The 15,354-nt window shown below is 39.7% G+C and overlaps 1 protein-coding gene across 1 annotated transcript in view; it reads left to right on the top strand.

Annotated features, from left to right (window-relative positions):
* The first annotated feature begins 3,942 nt into the window (after positions 1–3,942).
* Positions 3,943–15,354, top strand: part of glra1 (glycine receptor, alpha 1) — a 117,013-nt gene continuing 105,601 nt past the window's right edge. Inside the window, exon 1 of the mRNA XM_042326078.1 lies at positions 3,943–4,903. Within this exon, the coding sequence (XP_042182012.1) occupies positions 4,833–4,903 (71 nt within the window). The 5' untranslated portion in view covers positions 3,943–4,832. The remainder of the gene's footprint in view (positions 4,904–15,354) is intronic.

Raw genomic sequence — 15,354 nt, 5'->3', positions numbered from 1 at the left:
TTTTAGTGCACCAATATTGACTTTTAAAAGCCTGTTATATTAAATGAGGTGCCCTTTAGTATAGGCCACATGGAGAATTCAATAAATAAGACTTTTTTAATGTGAATAACGGCTTACTAAAATGTCAAAACTCAGCATTTTGACATGTCCCTCGGTCAACCCTGTGTTACCTCTAGGAAGATTTGAACTCAAAGTTTCACCGTCACTGTAAAGTCCTAGTTATTTATTTGCTTTGACAAAGTCATTTCCAAAAGATTATTATTTATCATATGTAAATAGTGATTCATTTATGTCAGTCTCTCATTTTATGGGTCAACCCTGTTACGTGAACTGAACTCTTGTTTTAAGAGGGTGAAACGATTTATTTAAAAAAAACTTTTTTTTTAAAGAAACATTGAACATCTAATAGTCAATTCACAGAGTAAAAGCATGTGAGCTGGTCCTAGTCTTTTTGGCCATTTCCTGATGTTTTGTGGTGGAAGACTGAGTGGGCTGAGCATTACAAGGCAACCCTTTTTACCCATAGACAGACAGGCTAGAAATGTTTTAACAATGTAATCTTGTTTTGTTAAGCTTGCATTCAATTGCCACTTCCTGTTGCACACAACAAGCTTCAGTTCCCCCTATCATAATTGGATTTATGGTTGATTAAAGAAAATATTATCAACCCTGTTGCCTTATTTTGCACTTAATAGGCACTTAATATATATTTTTTATTTTTATTTAAATTTAACCTCTTGAGGTGGGAATACATGTTTTTTTATGAAGTTGACAATGTGCTCTTTATGAGAGAATGTTAATATTTGGTGAAATCTTGGTGGAATTGGTAGAACGACCCTAAAATGATTTATCTGCAATTTCTTAACCCTGAGCAGTGTGGGCCTGGGAGGCTTACATACTGACCACACAGCTCGCATCACAAAATAAATGTACACATACATGTTATTCAATCATTTCACCCACACTGTTCGCTCACACCAATGAGCGTCTGCGTTTCCAAGGCGCTAAAATAGAAGTCTGTCCTATTTGTGACGCTGAACGCGGTGCAAGTCCTGCCTCTCCCATCTCCTCATTAGTTTATAGAAGCAGATACCCACATGCCATCTCCTCATTGGTTATACCCACGTGGGTGATTGAAAGAGGAACTGAGGTCGGTCTGTTGTTGTGGTAATACTATGAAAGTTAGATGCCAATCGCCAAGAAGAAAAAGCCTGGAAGAAGGAGGGATGACTAGAAACAATTTGGTTGATCGATTTATGTGTGGATTAACTGTCGGAGTAGAGGACCTTGTGCATTTCAGGTAAAATAACAACTCAACATCTATATCCCAGGACAAATGAGCTAGCAACAGCAAGCTAGCTAAATAGGACAAATTAGCTAGCAACTGCAAGCTAGCTAGCTAAATTGCCATAAATGTTTCATGCTTTTCGACCTGTCCCCAAATTAATATAGTTGGTTCAGAGTGTGTTTTGATATTTTAACCTGCGTGCCGTGATCGCGTTTGGTGTGGGGAGACAAAATCAATTTGCGCACGATAGGGCACGCTGGCACTCCCGCGAGTCCAGTCTGGGAATGGTGTTACATGTTGACCAGACCGCTGGCGTGTTATCACGCGCAAGTTGATTTTGTTCACCCACACCAAAACGATCAGGACACGCAGGTTGAAATATCAAAACAAACTCTGAACCAATTAATTTGGGGACAGGTCAAAAAGCATTAAACATTTATGGCAATTTAGCTAGCTAGCTTTCTGTTGCTAGCTAATTTGTCCTGGTATATAAATATTGGGTTGATTTTTTACCTGAGGTCTCCGACAATTAACCCACAGATTAAACTGTAAACCGAATTAGTTTCTCGTCATCTCTCCTCCTTCCTTCAGCCTTCTTTTTCTTCTTTGACTTCATATGGCGGTTGGCAGCCATCTTTATAGAACCTACTGGAGTGTGGCCCTAAGTTCATCTTTCAATCACCCACGTGGGTATATGCTCCTAAAAACCAATGAGGAGATGGGAGAGGCTGGACTTGCAACGCGTTGAGCATCACAAATAGAACCAATTTCCATTTTAGCGCCCCGCTACACAGATGTTCGCTGACGGCCGCGATAGCAGTGTGGGTGCAATGATTGAATAACATTTATTTTGCAACGCTCGCGCACGCGATGTGTCCAGTCTGGTCAGCATTTTACAGGGATATTGGTTTGCACAGTACTGCACCAATTCTCTTTTCAACTCAATACTTCTTGTGTTCTCCAAAAATGTCTATATATTTTTTTGTGACATAAATGGACTGTAATTTAATATTTTCTCTCTGTCTCGTGGCAAAATGTGTAGTATTGTAGGATATTAGTTTTAAGCTGCAACAACAACAATAATCTTTCTGCCCCATGACGACAAAATCTGTAAAATTACATGAAATTTTCTTGAAAACTGCTACATTTTCTCTCCGATGCCAAGAGGCGGGCCTTTAAAATGTTCCTTCCTAGGGCCAGAGACTTGGTTCGTCCAGCCATCCACTAATTATTAAGGCATAGTAGAGCTATGCAATTTGATCTCACTCAAGGTGTGTTCTGATTATGAGGGGGTCCCTGGTGAATTTTCTTTCACAAAAGGGCTCTCCAGCCTCAAAACGTTTGAGAACCCTTGGCCTAAGGGCATGATTTAAGGAGCCCTTAAAAAAATATAAAAAAGCTTATTTAATGTCATTGTTATAGGATAATATGGCCAACTGTTGTTTATCCTTTCAGAGCAAGAGCTAATTATATTTCAGCTCAGATATTTTCTTAATTTATTTATTTTCTTAGATAACTTCTTGGGTAATGGTCATTAGTGTACTCAAAAAGGATTAAACACAATCATGACGTAATGTCATATTTAGGAGCCCAAATGAGAAATGTTGTATTTTCGAAAACTCACAGCAATGCATTTATTTAATTTATATCATCCAGGTGGTCGACTGAAGAGTATTAAATTATACAAGTCCTCGAAAATTATACAAGTCCTCGACTCACTTTAGCTACGAGCTAGAGTCTCTATTTGAGATAAACGATGCAAACTCGTATCTGTTTCCTCAATAGGACGAGGCGGATTCCTGTTGAATACTGTGGATGAGAACGAACAAAAGCACCATATATCCGTCCGTATTCTAATCGTGAAAATTCCATTCTTTCTCAACCGTCCGTGTACCACGTGATATTTAGTGACTGCGTTCCCGAAAGAGCGCTGCATTAAAAACCGAATCACGTTTCAATGGACAATGTGGACAGCGGTGCCGATGAAATACCGCTACTGCAGAGACAGAGGGGGAGAGAGCCTCTCTTTAATAAATGTCTGCATGGAGGGAAAACAATATCGATTAAACAACAAGAATCAAACAGAAAATACAAGTGGAGGCAACGAAGCATGATATTGAACAAAATACTTTCTTTCTGCTTCCTTTTTTTTTTTGCCGCCCTTGCAACGCTCACTTGTCAAACAAAAAGTAACCCACAAGAACATTTAAAAAAAGGAAAATACTTAATGCCGGCTGACAAATTCCCATCAAAAAGGAACAAATTATAATAATTACATAATAATTGTATAGTCTGTCACAAGCATTTCGCTACACTCGCAATAATATCTGCTAACCATGGTTATGTGACCAATAAAATGTGATTTGATTTAGAACATTTTAACACGTCAACCAGTGTAGACCCAGGGTGTGCAAACAGTTAACGAAACTAAAAAGTTTATAGAAATATGATAATTTAACATTTGATTAATCATGGACTATTCTCTAGTTCCATACCAATGCGCGGGACATTAAAACTCTCCAGATGACAAGCCTTCTCTCCAATCCGAGCCGTAGCCTAACTAGTTGGAGCAACATGTAGACCAATAACAACGTTATGTGGGCGTGTGTTCAAAGGAGAGGTGCTTTTTTTGAGTTTAGTAAATGACTGCAGCAGGAAATACAGTGTTGGTCTGACGTGAGAGCGCTGGGTTATGGGAGGCAATGGAAGAACAGGCTAGTCACATCCCGATTTCACTCATTTTGACATTGTTGCGAGGAATTTAAATGCAAGAAGACGAAAACGAGTTGTGAGTCCCGAACTTGACCGGACAATGGAAGTAGCTCTCTGCAGCAGTTCCAACTCACCCCTGGGAGTCAACTACCGAGACACAGAGAGTACCTGCAGAAAAACATCAGTCAGCACCTCAGGGGTAACTACAACTACGTGTGGCTTGAAAGCAACACCTCTGTTTTTGGGATGCATATAAGAGAAAGCGTAAAGAAAAAAAACACTGACTACGTATGTATATATTTCGTGTAACAACTGTGGAATTCCGCCACTGTTCTATGCGTAAGGGATATACAACCACGTAGTTAAACCTCTCCTGAGATTGAGACATTCATTGAGACGCAGAGCACATACATTCTCACATTTATCACTGAAGGAGGCAATGTTCAAATTCACAAATTCCCCTTGTAACACAACCCTAATTGCCGCTTAGGATCGCAAAGAATAAAGGTTGGAAATATCTGTGGTATCGTAGCCTAACGTGCTGTACCCTCAAAGCAACAATAACCTGGGCTGAGTGAAATCCCGCAAACCGGGTCTGCTGCTGTCCGTGGTCCTGAAAAAATACTCATTATTTGGGTTATCCGAATCAGTAACGGCGGTCTAAGGAAGACGGTTTCATGGCCTGGGCGGTTATGAAAATCTTGTGGTTTTCTTGTGACTCTGGAATCTGAAAAAAAAGCAACAGAAGAATTGCCTACCTTGGAGGTCCGAAATCATTCAAGGAATTGGAATTCTACTCCTATTGGTGCTCCTGGAGCTGTAGGTAGCCCGAATGAGACCGGCAAAAATGTATCGAATAAACGCTCTCGGGATCTATTTGTGGGAAACAATAGTATTTTTCAGGTAAGGAACATTATTTATTGACTTTACAGTGCATTCTTAATGTGTTAAATACAATTTCATTGATATCTTGTGGGCTGTACGGTGGTCAGAATGTATCCTACCATAGCTTAGCATGCATGGACAAAAGTCTGAAAAGAAATACATCAACACAGCCAATTGATTAGGTTTAATCACACGATTATCAAAGTTGCGTAGGCTTTATTATATATTTATGTAGTCCTAATCATTCTTCTATTGTGAGTGAGTTACATTAAGTGACACACTACATTACATTAAGATGTGTGTGAGAGAGACAGCGGGTGCTAACAGCGAACACTAGTGGTCATCAAACGCTAAATGTTGTAAACTCTGATGAGGCATATGTTATCAACAGGCAAGTCAGAGTAAAGGAACTGAGTGCACACTCTCACACACATATCAGGGAAGTGTTGTTGTTGTTGGTGTGTAGGCCTATCCATCACCTACTCACTGAGAAGAGAAATGTCTTGTGTCTGTCTTCATTTCTCTCATGGGGCCAGCCCACTATATGTTAAAGTCTTAGGCTAATAGTATTCAACTATTGTGATTGAAATGGACAAATGATGTTTTTTAAGACGTGTATATTTAACAGGATATATATTGTAAATATGCTGGATGATGACTGTTTTGTTTTCTTCCAGTAACCACACAGTATATCCACCCTGACCAGTAGGAATATTATAGTTTTGACATGATTGTCTTTGTATGAATGTAACGACTACTATCAAGCTCGTGATCCTCATACATGAAGTGTATTATTCTCTGTAAATGTGAACAAGGATATCTCCAATGTTCACATTGGAGGGGAGGCAGGTATTCTGTTCAGAGAACAGCTTCTCTCCCATTGGCCCAAACATGGCTCTTTGTCTGTGTATGGTCTTGTGCATTGCATGCCTAATCAACATTACGTCCTACATTCTAGAATCAAATGAATCATCAGAGTTCTTTTTTAGACTACTTTACATTCTATATTCTATTCTATAGTCCATTGGATTCCATGTACATTCCTTGCAGACAGACAGTGTTAATTTAGCATTCTGGCCAGTGTGTTTAGCTAATGAAGTAGAATCAGGATTTTGCAGCCTCAGCTCCTACTGCTGAACTCTGCAGTTCTGCTTAATTGATATCTCTTTCCCAGTCTCAACCTAGACCCCCAGACCTCATTTCAAATGCAGACTTATTACTTATTACTTATTACCAATAATTGATTCCTTTGTCAATGTCAAAACAGCCTGATGAATGCACATGATAAACATCACTGTATATACAAACATATTCATTCATATAAATTGCACATTTCTTTCTGAATTTCTATTAATGTTAGGGTTAGTTTGTGGAAAGGTTTGTGGTCATACGCACATCCATAAAAGCATACGTGCTGGGCTAATACAGAATACTGGTATAGAACAAGAAGGGCCGTACTCTGTTAAAGCTCCCAATTCACTGATTTATTGACAAGGTTTAGATTCGAAACGGATCTTCGTCAGGTCGTCAGGGTTAGTTTGTGGCCCAGGTGAAAAGTTGCGCGCTCGTTTAATGAACGACTATCAGATAAAGTATGCATTTGACACAGCAAGTGAAAACATGTAATTACCTAATCAAAGTCTATGTCAGTCTATGTTCATTTGCAAAACATCTGGGAATACTAGGGTTTGTTCAATCAAACTGCCCTATCCTTTTGCCACCAAACATGAAAACAGTGGGAGGAAATTGAGCATTTCAATAATTCAAAACACATTCTGTTGCACCGTATATTACACAGGAAATACACTGTAGAGCCCTTATGAAACAGGATATACACTGCATAGCCCTTATGAAACAGGATATAGCCCTTATGAAACAGGATATAGCCCTTATGAAACAGGATATACACTGTATAGCCCTTATGAAACAGGATATAGACCTTATGAAACAGGATATAGCCCTTATGAAACAGGATATACACTGTATAGCCCTTATGAAACAGGATATACACTGTATAGCCCTTATGAAACAGGATATACACTGTATAGCCCTTATGAAACAGGATATAGCCCTTATGAAACAGGATATACACTGTATAGCCCTTATGAAACAGGATATACACTGTATAGCCCTTATGAAACAGGATATACACTGCATAGCCCTTATGAAACAGGATATAGCCCTTATGAAACAGGATATACACTGCATAGCCCTTATGAAACAGGATATACACTGTATAGCCCTTATGAAACAGGATATAGCCCTTATGAAACAGGATATAGCCCTTATGAAACAGGATATAGCCCTTATGAAACAGGATATACACTGTATAGCCCTTATGAAACAGGATATACACTGTATAGCCCTTATGAAACAGGATATAGCCCTTATGAAACAGGATATAGCCCTTATGAAACAGGATATACACTGCATAGCCCTTATGAAACAGGATATAGCCCTTATGAAACAGGATATAGCCCTTATGAAACAGGATATACACTGCATAGCCCTTATGAAACAGGATATACACTGTATAGCCCTTATGAAACAGGATATAGCCCTTATGAAACAGGATATAGCCCTTATGAAACAGGATATAGCCCTTATGAAACAGGATATAGCCCTTATGAAACAGGATATAGCCCTTATGAAACAGGATATACACTGCATAGCCCTTATGAAACAGGATATAGCCCTTATGAAACAGGATATACACTGTATAGCCCTTATGAAACAGGATATAGCCCTTATGAAACAGGATATAGCCCTTATGAAACAGGATATACACTGTATAGCCCTTATGAAACAGGATATACACTGTATAGCCCTTATGAAACAGGATATACACTGTATAGCCCTTATGAAACAGGATATAGCCCTTATGAAACAGGATATACACTGTATAGCCCTTATGAAACAGGATATACACTGCATAGCCCTTATGAAACAGGATATACACTGCATAGCCCTTATGAAACAGGAAATACACTGCATAGCCCTTATGAAACAGGATATACACTGCATAGCCCTTATGAAACAGGATATACACTGCATAGCCCTTATGAAACAGGATATAGCCCTTATGAAACAGGATATAGCCCTTATGAAACAGGATATAGCCCTTATGAAACAGGATATAGCCCTTATGAAACAGGATATACACTGTATAGCCCTTATGAAACAGGATATAGCCCTTATGAAACAGGATATAGCCCTTATGAAACAGGATATACACTGCATAGCCCTTATGAAACAGGATATAGCCCTTATGAAACAGGATATAGCCCTTATGAAACAGGATATAGCCCTTATGAAACAGGATATACACTGCATAGCCCTTATGAAACAGGATATACACTGCATAGCCCTTATGAAACAGGATATAGCCCTTATGAAACAGGATATAGCCCTTATGAAACAGGATATAGCCCTTATGAAACAGGATATAGCCCTTATGAAACAGGATATACACTGTATAGCCCTTATGAAACAGGATATAGCCCTTATGAAACAGGATATAGCCCTTATGAAACAGGATATACACTGTATAGCCCTTATGAAACAGGATATACACTGCATAGCCCTTATGAAACAGGATATACACTGCATAGCCCTTATGAAACAGGAAATACACTGCATAGCCCTTATGAAACAGGATATACACTGCATAGCGCACACTAAACAGGAAATACACTGCTTTCTGCAACGTAGCACACCAATGTGTGGAAGTGAACATGTGGCCCTAATCCATTAACCAGAATCCCAGACCATCACTGGAGAGTATGTATGCAGCAAATGTGTCCACACATAGTCTCTCGAGAATAAATATTCACTGATTTAAATTCAATTAAAGGGCCTAACACTAAAATTAGTACCTCACATTTGTGCAGAAAAATGCTAGTCTCAACAGTGTAGAATGTGGCTGTATGGTGTTTTTATTATCTTGTATTTTATGCCATCTTTGACACCATGACACGTATGTTTGGGACGTATTACTCTCAGTTAAATAGTTAAATCAACCAAATACATGCACAGTTTTCCATAGCAAAATTGGAATATGGAATAATCTTATTTAGGAAAAAATGTGTTGAAGTGACTTCTACGGATTTTTCTATTTCATACAATGCTTTCTAAATTTAACTGGAAAACGTAAAGCTAATTTATAATTGATTATTTCATGTATTCCCCCCAGTATCACCTGGCCTATAGGCTCATGAATAGGGTTGCAAAGGGTGGGTATATTACTGGAAACTTTCAAAGTTTACCAGTAAACGACGGGAATTTCGGTATCTTTCAAAGATTTTATGTAATCTAGCACAAGACATATTGTGGCCCTTTTTGGGTACTTCAGATTATCACAGGTGTCTGTAATGATCTCTGGCCCTCTGTGTGGCCTTATCACATGTCAAATATATGGAACAAATTAAAGAAAGAAAGAGAGAGACAAAGCTGTAAAACATTATCCTAAATATAAACCACCATTTTAGTAAATATCCTTTATATATTTTTTAACACCGTTTTATTGATTTTACTATGTCACTGTATACTTGTTGTCAATGTTTAGGCCTCAAACTCATTGTGGAAAACGTCAATAGTAGGAAGAGTTGCAGAGTTAATTGAAAAATAATGCTATTGTCGATTAGACGCTTTCTCCATTACTTAGGCCGTCTTCTCTTGAACTATGTGGTCCGTCCACTAGAAACACATTGACAGTATGGACACAGATGTATAAAATTAATAATATATATATTCATATATTTTTCAAAGCTATTCAAGTATAAATTACCAAAGATGTTGACCAAATGACTAAAGATTCCTGTAACTTCCTGTAGCTTTGCGACCCTACTCATGAAACATAACCTTGAGTTGGCCTTGAACAGCAGAAAACAGTGGCGCTGCTTTCATGCACAGACACCACAGAACCAGTTGTATCCAATCACCTATATAGAATTAGTCCTTTAAAAACCTAATTTCATCACAGATTTGAACCCCATGTCTTCGTTAAATCATATTTACACACACCATGCTGTTCCGCCAGCCATGTCACGTTCATTGTGATGGTGATGGTGATGGCACTTGTTTTCAGGTCCGATAGGATGTACTACATGCATTGTCAGAACAGATGGGTGGGAAAGATGGATATATTTAGTTATAAATGCATAAGCCTCTAATAAAATAAAAAACTATCGACGAGCTCAGTGGAGTTCACAATCCCTTACAATCACACATTTTAGCCAGGTTTATTTCCAAATCTTGATGTATGATAATACACGATTTATCAACATAGACAAAGACAGATAGCACTATAAATAACATCAATGGCCTCACCTCTCTTTCTACTCAGTCACGGAGAAAGAAATGGAGGAATGCGTAGCTCTGAATTCACTGAAATCTTTCAATTGTCCACACAATACTGCCTGTTCCAATGCATGTCCAATATGTTGTTCTATACAGCATGCTGTACTGTACTGCATGCTGACATTGTACGGAGCATTAATTCATGTCATGTTTCACTTCTTGATCTTTTTTTTTTCTCTTTTCAGCTCAACACAATAACACCCCTAAAGACAAATGCATGACCTTATGATGCGCACGCTCGTCATTCGTTTTGTGTAATGTTTTGTTTTTAAATATATGTTTATGATGATTCTTGGTTTATTAACAGACATTACGTTAACAGTTTGAAAAGGAGAACAGAACAACACCCCCCCCCTTTCTGTGCCAGGGACTGGGAGGGGATGAAGGCTTTGGTCAGGCTTTGATTATTTCAGAAAAGCCAGGATGAGATCAATTAGGATTGTGGTCTTCAGAGGCATTATTAAGAACATAATGAGGTACACTTAGCGCTAATGATTGGTGCTCCACATTAAAGTATGCAGAGCTCAGAGACTGTTTGCATATTATTCTCTCTGGTGCTGGGAGTCAGCTGTTTTTTACTGCTGCCTCAGCACCGGCCACGCGGACCAGGCCTCTCCACAGTTGTCTGTGGCCTGGCCAAGCAAGCATTGATCAGAAATAATTATAAAAGTAAATCTAAACTTTGATCACGCAAAACCCAGGAACAAGTCACTCGGGACGGGAGAAGCCCAGTCGGAGGGAAGGAAATCATAGATGATCTTGTTGATACCCCCCATGGGTGTAGAATCCTGATTCCTGTAGTTTTGAGTGGGATTTACTTCTAGGCCTATTGATTATGTGATTTAGTGTTTTAGGGGTCTATCCTACATTCATAGATTATTTTTCAAACCGAAGAGCCCTAATGATGTAAGGAGAAAGAGTGTGTTGGTCCCAGATTTTCTTGGTGCAAATTCCTGTGGTTTTGTGCGGGATTAACCTCCATAGATGTTGTGATTTAGTGTGGTAGCGATGCTACACATTCCTCATCGATTATTTTCCCTCTATTATACCAAACCCCACAATAATGTAAGGAGAAAGAGTGTGCCGGTCCCCTAATTTCACACTGTCAAACAGATTCCTGCGTGGCCCACAGCATGGGCCCATACTAGCTGTCTAAGGCAATTATCTCTGTAGAGGACACTGTCTAATCTCTCTATGACTAATCTGATTGTGTCGTCAGTTCGAGGGTGTTTGTTCAATACTAAATTTAAAAGCTTTTTAACATAGCGTTAGATCATGGTATTATCTGTAATGTGTGTGTCCTAACAATAGTTTATTTGCTGCGCTTGATCCCTAGTACTAACCTCATGGTCACAGCCGACTATTGTGTTTAGGTGATTATAATAGGATTCCACCGTGTTGTGTGGTATTTAACTGGTATTAGAATAATCCTTGATACACTGCATTTTCTGCTGAAAGAAAATTCCATGCGAAACATTCTAGAATTCAAAGTTCTAGAATTCTAATAGTATTCGAATAATTCTAGAGTTCTAGGCTATGGATTCTAGACTTGTCTGTCTTGGTATGGATTGATATTAATGGTTAGTAAAGAAGTGTAACTCTTAGGAACATTCCATCAATGAACCATAATGCCAGCATCGATGGAAGAGACACAGTGATTTGTCAGACTTGACAGAAACTGGTTGGTCTGCAGATAGGTTCAGGGTATCAGGGTTCTAGGGCCACCAGGGCATCAGTTAACCCACCAGGGCTTCAGGGCATCAGTTAACCCAACAGGGCTTCCGGGTATCAGTTAACCCACCAGGGCTTCAGGGTATCAGTTAACCCAACAGGGCTTCCGGGTATCAGTTAACCCAACAGGGCTTCCGGGTATCAGTTAACCCACAAGGGCTTCAGGGTATCAGTTAACCCACAAGGGCTTCCGGGTATCAGTTAACCCACCCACGCAACCATTGAAAATCTAGGAATATATCCAAAATGGCACAGTATTCCCTCCTATATAGTGCACCACTGGTCAAAAGCAGTGCACTATAGGGTACCATTGTAGTATACTATATAGCCTTCACGTGCCATTTCAATGAGCGAGTTCTATGAAGCCATGATGCATAGAGAGTAGAGAGAGTAGTGCTTGGCTGACCCCAGCAGCAGCCTCTGGGGTAGTTGGTGCCTGCCCATGTGACAGTAAAGCAGCAGCACAGCCTGGCCAGTGACCTGGCAGTTAGGGTGGCCCACCCACACACAGACTGGTAGCAGTATGGAGAGACAGCAACTTCCTAATTTACAGTACTTCAGTGTTCTATGTCCATCCTGGTGTGATCTGTATTCTGTTTAGTCTACTGATGGGGGCAGTTGGTGAATATGTTAGAGTCTACTGATGGGGGCAGTTGGTTAATATGTTAGAGTCTACTGATGGGGCAGTTGGTTCATATGTTAGTCTACTGATGGGGCAGTTGGTGAATATGTTAGTCTACTGATGGGGGCAGTTGGTTAATATGTTAGAGTCTACTGATGGGGCAGTTGGTTCATATGTTAGTCTACTGATGGGGCAGTTGGTGAATATGTTAGTCTACTGATGGGGCAGTTGGTTAATATGTTAGAGTCTACTGATGGGGGCAGTTGGTTAATATGTTAGAGTCTACTGATGGGGCAGTTGGTGAATATGTTAGTCTACTGATGGGGCAGTTGGTTCATATGTTAGTCTACTGATGGGGCAGTTGGTGAATATGTTAGTCTACTGATGGGGCAGTTGGTTCATATGTTAGTCTACTGATGGGGCAGTTGGTGAATATGTTAGTCTACTGATGGGGCAGTTGGTTCATATGTTAGTCTACTGATGGGGCAGTTGGTTCATATGTTAATCTACTGATGGGGCAGTTGGTTAATATGTTAGAGTCTACTGATGGGGGCAGTTGGTTAATATGTTAGAGTCTACTGATGGGGGCAGTTGGTTAATATGTTAGAGTCTACTGATGGGGGCAGTTGGTTAATATGTTAGAGTCTACTGATGGGGGCAGTTGGTTAATATGTTAGTCTACTGATGGGGGCAGTTGGTTAATATGTTAGAGTCTACTGATGGGGGCAGTTGGTTCATATGTTAGAGTCTACTGATGGGGGCAGTTGGTTAATATGTTAGAGTCTACTGATGGGGGCAGTTGGTTAATATGTTAGAGTCTACTGATGGGGGCAGTTGGTTAATATGTTAGAGTCTACTGATGGGGGCAGTTGGTTCATATGTTAGAGTCTACTGATGGGGGCAGTTGGTTAATATGTTAGAGTCTACTGATGGGGCAGTTGGTTAATATGTTAGAGTCTACTGATGGGGGCAGTTGGTTAATATGTTAGTCTACTGATGGGGGCAGTTGGTTAATATGTTAGAGTCTACTGATGGGGGCAGTTGGTTCATATGTTAGAGTCTACTGATGGGGGCAGTTGGTTAATATGTTAGAGTCTACTGATGGGGCAGTTGGTTAATATGTTAGTCTACTGATGGGGGCAGTTGGTTAGTATGTTAGTCTACTGATTGGGCAGTTGGTTAATATGTTAGTCTACTGATGGGGAAGTTGGTTAATATGTTAGTCTACTGATGGGGGCAGTTGGTTCATATGTTAGTCTACTGATGGGGCAGTTGGTTCATATGTGTAGGATTACCTTCTGCGCTGACATGTCAAAATATGCCATATGTTGTGTGGTATAAAACATAAGCTTCGTCTTTGGTGTTATGATCACGATCACACATAGATTTGAGTTGTATTTTGCGGTGGTGTTTATTGGATCTTTTCTTCTCTTTACCATCTCAGTTTCAGAAGGCTGCAATCAGACCCGAGGCATCAGTTGGAAGGGCATTTGAATTCCAGAGGAGGGCGCATTTTTTAAATGATTGTATTAGTAAAGATCATAGGCAGCTCGTGAGCTTCAAGTTTGGGGAAGCTTACAATTTATCCTACCATTTCTACTTATCTGCGTGCCAGTTATGAATATTTATATATGCACATTTTCGTGGAACAGTTTCATTTCAATTTGTTTTCCCAAATCATTATCACGAGATTAATCATAAAAATCTGAAGTAAAATCAAAAAGTTAAAATTCAGCTATGGCAAGAGCACTAGCCTCTGCCATTTGGACACATTGATACACTGTGTTCCATTGGCGGATGAAGACATGAGCATAGAAGTCAGAGATAGCCTATAGGGCAATGCAGCAGTAGGCCTATAACTTCCATCCTCAACCAATAAAAACAGTAGAAAATATGCTGATGAAAATTCAGGTTCTTACAATCACATTCATCTCTCTTCTCCACCTGTCTGCCCCCCTTCTATCTGTTATGACTTGAGCTATTGCTAGTGAAGTTCGACATTTGTATCTAATTATCACAGTGTCGGGCCCGATCCTGTTGCTAACGAACTTGCAAGATTGTATCAACTAGCCTATTTCCTGCCCTCGACGTTTCCTGCGCCAGTGAGTTTGGTATAGAAAGCTGTTTCTTTGTGACGTTTCCTGCGCCAGTGAGTTTGGTATAGAAAGCTGTTTCTTTGTGACGTTTCCACAGGATATATGGGATCATCAGATCATGATATTTGGTTCTTTCACATCGAGTCTGGTGATTATCGAGGCCAGGAGTGTTGGAAAGATTTTTCATATTCTCAGGAACTATCATTTGCAATGGATGTTTTAAAAAACAGACTTTGTTGAGTTGTGTGAGGCGAAGAAAAAAATATGTGCTCTACGTGGCGAGTTGAAGTCGATCCGAAACAAGACATTGACGAACGGGTACTTTCCTATATAGCATGCATTCTGGAGACGGACCATATTTTCACCACACCTCCCTCCCCTTCTTCCTGTCTCAATATTTTAAATTCTACTCAAGATACATGATGTTCACACATATTTTAGACGCTTGTCACTGACAGCCGCAAATCAATCAGCTAGACCAATTGCCACGTTCACTACCCAAATTACAGGCTTCCCACACTTGTGATGTGAAACAATCCACAGCAAAAAAAATAATAGAATAATAAATAAATAATAGAAGCTAATGATCCAATGTGGCTAAGTCATGCTCCCCGGTGAAGTGTTTTGAAGTATTTTAGTTAGACAGGAGTAATTATATCATT

This window comes from Oncorhynchus tshawytscha, linkage group LG08 (assembly GCF_018296145.1).
Source record: "Oncorhynchus tshawytscha isolate Ot180627B linkage group LG08, Otsh_v2.0, whole genome shotgun sequence".
Classification (NCBI taxonomy): domain Eukaryota; kingdom Metazoa; phylum Chordata; class Actinopteri; order Salmoniformes; family Salmonidae; genus Oncorhynchus; species Oncorhynchus tshawytscha.
This window is presented reverse-complemented; position numbering and strand designations above follow the sequence as displayed.